We start from the raw sequence: 6,041 nt of genomic DNA on the forward strand, positions 1-6,041 counted from the left end.
CATCTGCTAGTTAATAAGGTTAAGGTTTACGGTTTAGAGGTTTGGGTTTAGGGTTTAGGATTCAGAGTTTAGGGTTTAGGATTTGAAGTTTTGGGTTTAAAGTTTAGGATTTGAGTTTAGGGTTTAGGATTTAGGGTTTAGATTTTAGGGTTTATGGTTTAGAGTTTTGGGTTTAGGGTTTAGATTTTAGGATTTAAGGTTTATTGTTTAGAGTTTGAGTTTAAGGTTTAAGATTTAGGGTTTAGATTTTAGGATTGATATTTATGGTTTAGTGTTTCAGATTTATGATTTATGGTTTTAGAGTTTAAGTTTTTAGACGGCGTTAATTAATGGCGGTGTTGTTTTTTTTCAGCTATTTTATTTTTATTTTTATTGTTTTTTTTAACTACTAATACATGGTATTTTGATTGGTTATGAACACTGTGGTGAATTTAACCATTCACCACGGGGGTGAACCTAAGTATTGTTGGAGATCCCTTTCAGAATCTAGAGAGAGAACAAATTGAAAAAAAGGGTGTGTATGAGAGAGAACCCACCAAAGCGTGCACGAGAGAGAGAAAGAAGAGCACCACTTGTATAAAACCCACCACTTGTCTTACCATATCTTCATTACATCTCTCTCTCTCTCTCTCTCGCTCTCGGTTTTGTGAGACTGTTTCTATCTTAGGGTTTTCTTAGGTATTTTTCATTTAAAAGGTCTCGTAGTGTTTGGTGAAGAATCTCTGTCATACGTCTCCCCTTGTAAGCAAAGTTTTATAAGCGAGATAAGGACTCTTCTTGCGTTGTAACCCAAAAAAAAAAACAATGGAAGGTTGTCCAAGAAGCAGAGAAACATGTCCTAAGCTCCTTGATTTGATTCCTCAAGAAAGAAAATGGTACCATGATGAAGAGAAGAACAACTCAGATCAAGAAAAGAAACTTGAGCTAAGGCTTGCACCACCCGGTGGTGATGAAGAAGATCATTCAGCTATGAAGAAGAAGAAGAACTTAGATACAAGAAACAACATCAAGAAGGAAGCTGAAGACAAACCTATCTTCAATCTCAGTGGAAACCATTTCTCTCCTTCCAACAAAACCACGTATGCTCCTCCTCACATCTCTCATAAAAGGTATCTCCTTTTCTTTCCTACACTGTTAAAACTTTTCTTACTTTGACAGAGCATATTCTCTAGACACTAGGGACCCATCACCTGAATTCCCTGTTTTTTTTCTTTCTTTTTTTTACCCTCACATGTTAAAATTTACAATATTTACTGTCTGCTTTGCTCTGTTTTACTCTGCTTTACTCTGTTTTGCTCTGTTTCTTGGTATGGTGTTAACATATATTTGTTTTTAATGTATGGTAAAAAGGACTGCTCCTGGGCCAGTGGTGGGATGGCCTCCGGTTCGTTCGTTCAGAAAGAATCTAGCGAGCTCAAGCTCTTCAAAGCTCGGAAACGATCAAATCAACAAGAGTGGTGAGGGAGAGAAGCAAGTCGAACCTAAGAGGGAAGGAATGTTTGTAAAGATCAACATGGATAGTGTTCCAATAGGTAGAAAAGTCGATCTCAATGCTTACAGTACCTACGAACAGCTCTCTTTTGCCGTTGACAAACTCTTCAGAGGTCTACTCGCAGGTTAAAACTCAGTGTGTTTTGTTTTATTAGTATTCTTTAGAGAATGATTCTTGTTTTATTGAGTGTGTTTTGTTTATGTTGTTTGTTTTAGCTCAAAGAGATGCCTCTGGTGGTGAAGGAGAGGAGAAACCGATCATTGGTTTATTGAATGGTAAAGGAGAATTTACTTTAACGTATGAAGACAATGAAGGAGACAAGATGCTTGTTGGGGATGTTCCTTGGCAGTAAGAATCTTTTCTCCTTTTTTCTCTGAATCTGATTCAGTGTTTTGCAGAATCATATTCTTAAATCATATAAAAACAAAAAGTATACAGTATTACTTTTTGTTAGTGTTATTTTTCTTTCTCAAATGGATTATTCTTTATGGAAAGAATGGATATTAACTAGTCTTATATATGTGCTTTAAACATAGAATGTTCATTTCATCTGTGAAGAGACTGCGTGTGATTAAAAGCTCTGAGATTTCATCTGCCTTGAAATGTAAGCTTCTATGTTCGTATGTGTTAGCTTTACGTTAATATGTTTTATAGTCATAACTGGAATAGTTTTCATCTGTATTTGCAGTTGGATGCAGTAAGCAAGAGAAAATGAGGAACTGAAGTGGCTTTCAGGAACTTCTGTCTGCGTCGAAGGGTCTCACAGTTTTTTAATTTGTACATCAGGTTTTTGTTATATATAAAAGATGATCATTGGCTTTGTTCAGAGAGACATTTGATCTGATCTTGATATAATCTTCCCATGTCTTTAAGACACTCAACTATGAGATTATAGAAGCGATGTGTGTGTAAAAAGCATTTAGTTTAAGAAATGCTTTTAGGAAGATACTTGGAACATAATGATCATATCATGTCTACATAGCTCCTTTAATAATGTAAAAGGCTGAGAATAAAATTCCATTATTTATCTTCTGTTTTTTTTTTAAATTTGAGTCTGTACATAAGATTAAAAGTTGAAAACTCAAAAAAAAGATTTTTCAGAATGATCAGTCTATATCGATAATTTTGGTGGCTACCATATATTTTGTTATACATTCTATCGCATTATCTATCACCATTCGGCCGTGTCTCGGTGGACAGACTGAAACATCACAATTCGCAAAGGGAAATTGTTTAATTTAGCATATTGTTTTCGTTTAACTTTTAAGTAAAAAACTGGCCGACGTAGGAATCATTTAAATTAAGTACAGCTTCGACTTCGAGATAGAACTTTGAGCACAACCAAGTTACTTATAACAGAGTAGTAGAAAACCTTCTAATCTTTTAGTAGCAAAAAAGTATTCGAATATCTCGCCGTGTCTATGTTGTTGTTTAACTATTAGACACAAAGTGTCTCATATCGGTAGTTGGAAGAGATTTTAGTAATATATAAGATAGATGAACCACTCTATTTATCACCAATTGATTTTAGTTTGGAAGCACATCTAACCTAACATAATATCAGACCCCGATCCATTCAGTCCAACCCGATCTACATCGATCTGGTCCAAAGTTGGCTCATCGATCCTTGCCGAGCATTCTGAGATTGACGTTCAAAGAGCCATCATCTCGAGGGAGCGTATTAAACACAAAGTGTCTCACATTAGTAGTTAGAAAAGATTTTTAGTAATATATAAAATAGATAAACCACTCCATTTATCACCAATTGATTTTAGGTCAAAAGCTATTCTAGCTTGACATTAACCATATGCAGGAGCATGTACACATTGAAACCCACCAAAAACTATCCAAATTAGCAAGAGATGTTTTTTTCTTTTCATCGGGTTGAGGACCTATATAGAATTTAATTTTCTAATTTAACATGGGGGATTTTGGGGGGAAATGAAAACCAAATATGATAGAAACATTGAACTAGAATAGTCATTTTCGTTGAGACATGCCTAACTCAAAGCAATTATGGACTTATTACTCTATTTCAAATAAAGGAATTGGTCATTTGATAATATGTCCATGATTGTGATGCTACGAAAAGAAGCGTAGAAATCGAACTTAAAACACATGTTATGTCGTTTTAGAACGCTAAACAAAACAGAAACTCCGGAAGTACTTTTAGAACGTTAAACAAAACAGAAACGAATTAAGGATTATATCGTTTTTAAGGCTTTTAGTGATTTGTGTGAATCAATATTAAAAACCCTAAAACCACCATGTTTACGCATATCTCTAAATACAATACTGATATGATATTTTTATCTTCCTATATATTAATCGAAAAGTCAGTTTAGTAATTTGGGCTGATGTATCGCTCATAGAAAAGCTCTACAATTAATTGTTATAATTTGATTAGTTGATGATTTTTCATTTTTCATTTATTTAATTAAATTTTTTAAAAGGAAACTATTCATATAATTACTTAATCTAATATATATTTCCAAACATACAATTAAGCATCTTAAATATATATGAACTAACATAATTTGTTTATAGAAATAATTAAATATCTAGATTACATTATATAAATTGATAAGATACATATAAATATATATGATACTATAGAAACAATTATATAAACAGTTTTTATTATGTTTACATTAGTAGTGAATAAAATAAATCATAGATTTTAGAAAACTAATTAATCTAAACTTAATAATATTAATTAAATTCACTCTTTCACTATATATATAATATAAAAATATCTCAAATGAATGCAAAACAGTCAAATATATAATTCTAAAAAATTCTAGTCATTTTCTAATGACAATGTGATATCATATATGCGTTATCACTGCTAGGAATGATGAAAATATTTTTATATTTTAAAACATAAAATTATATGGTAAGTTATTTAAACGTATATTAATCAAGAAAAAGTTTATTTAATTCATCTATTAATATAAAAACAGTTTATTTCATATAATATTGGATCTTACATTAATATTAAGTATATATGCCTAAAATAACGACATTTGGTTATTTAAAAGTTAAAATATTATTTTTTCTTATAGGTTTAATTAATATAGGTATGTTTTAATTTAATTTAAAATAAATTAAAACAATAATTTTAAAAGATATGTAAACTATGATTAGTTTTAATTAAAAACATTTGGTAGAATGAGTTAGTGTTTGATAAAATAGTGTGAGGATCAGAGATAATTTAAGGAAATATTTGTTTACTTAACCTATTTGAGTTTTATGTTAAACATTAAATTAAAAAAAATGAGTGAGAAAGTGTGATTTGGAAAAAAATATGAGAAAAATTTCTTAAACTACAATTTTCCTAATACATGTTTTTATGTTTACCTTAACCAAATTTATCATTAGTTTTAAAGAGATAAATCCTACTATATAATAATTGAGAAACCACTTAATTGATTTTTGATTATGTGTCTTTAAGGGTCTGACTGGTTTTCCTGCTACCACCCGCAAACGCAGATTTTGCGGTTGGTAGCGGTTGACAGTGTTTCGAAACAATCATACAAACCGCTACAAATCGCTTCAAACCGTTCCGAACCTCGTAAAATCAAAAGCTGGTTCCAGCTAACATTTGCGGTTGCGGGAGGATAATTTTTTTTCTTTTTAAAAAAAACATATAAATACAAAAATAAAAATATTCGATAAAATTTTAAAATTGGAATTATAAAAATACTAAAATATATCTATTATATTTTAATTACTATTATAATATTTTAAAATAAAAATATTTTCTATAATTTTTTGTAAAATAAACTATAACTTTCTAAATATAATTTTCATATTTATTATAATATTATGATTTTTGATATTTTATAATTAAATAAAATGTAAATATTGTTAATTTATTATTTAACCGCTACTGTATCTGGTACTTAACCAGTTATAAGTATTCCGCAAACGCACCAATTCTAACCGCATAACCAGTCGTACAAATCTCTTAAAACCACTAGAAACCGCAACCACCCGCATCCGCAAACTCCCGCAACCGCAACCTCTGCGTTTGAACCAGTCATACCCTAACAGGTTAGGTTTTAAAAAATAGTTATAATTTGATTGGTTATTAACATTTATTAGTTATTATTTTAATCAGATCTAAAATTAAAAGGTAACTCTAAAACTAATTAATACAAATTACCAAATAACACAAATGATATTACAAATAATGATTTATTGTAACTAATTGTAAAATTAGAGAAAAAATGTAAATGTTTTATCAATTTCTTTATTTTTATGAGTTAGTTATATATAATTGAACAAAATACTTTAGCATTTTTTATAGAAATAAATTTAATGGTTATATATAATGTTTATTAGGCGCAAAACGCGGATCTTAGCCTAGTAGAGTGGTAATTAAGACCAATCCTGAGTATATGGTAATGAAGTATTGGCTTATGACTCCCGATTTTTTTGTAATTACATTATATAGGCTCTCAAATTTGCAAAAAAATAAATTATATAAACTCTTATTAAATTGTCTATAGTCTCCAGATTTTAGATTGTTGATAATAGTAGTCAA

General features: G+C 30.1%; 1 protein-coding gene across 1 annotated transcript; it reads left to right on the forward strand.

Moving 5' to 3' along the window:
* The first annotated feature begins 571 nt into the window (after positions 1–571).
* Positions 572–2,524, forward strand: LOC106343782 (auxin-responsive protein IAA26). The gene is made up of 5 exons (XM_013783088.1): positions 572–1,109; positions 1,351–1,616; positions 1,708–1,840; positions 2,029–2,096; positions 2,181–2,524. The coding sequence occupies exons 1-5, from the start codon at positions 805–807 to the stop codon at positions 2,213–2,215; spliced, it is 807 nt and encodes a 268-aa protein (XP_013638542.1). The 5' UTR covers positions 572–804; the 3' UTR covers positions 2,216–2,524.
* Positions 2,525–6,041: the final 3,517 nt, after the last annotated feature.

Source organism: Brassica oleracea, chromosome C5, assembly GCF_000695525.1.
Source record: "Brassica oleracea var. oleracea cultivar TO1000 chromosome C5, BOL, whole genome shotgun sequence".
Taxonomy (NCBI): Eukaryota; Viridiplantae; Streptophyta; class Magnoliopsida; order Brassicales; family Brassicaceae; genus Brassica; species Brassica oleracea.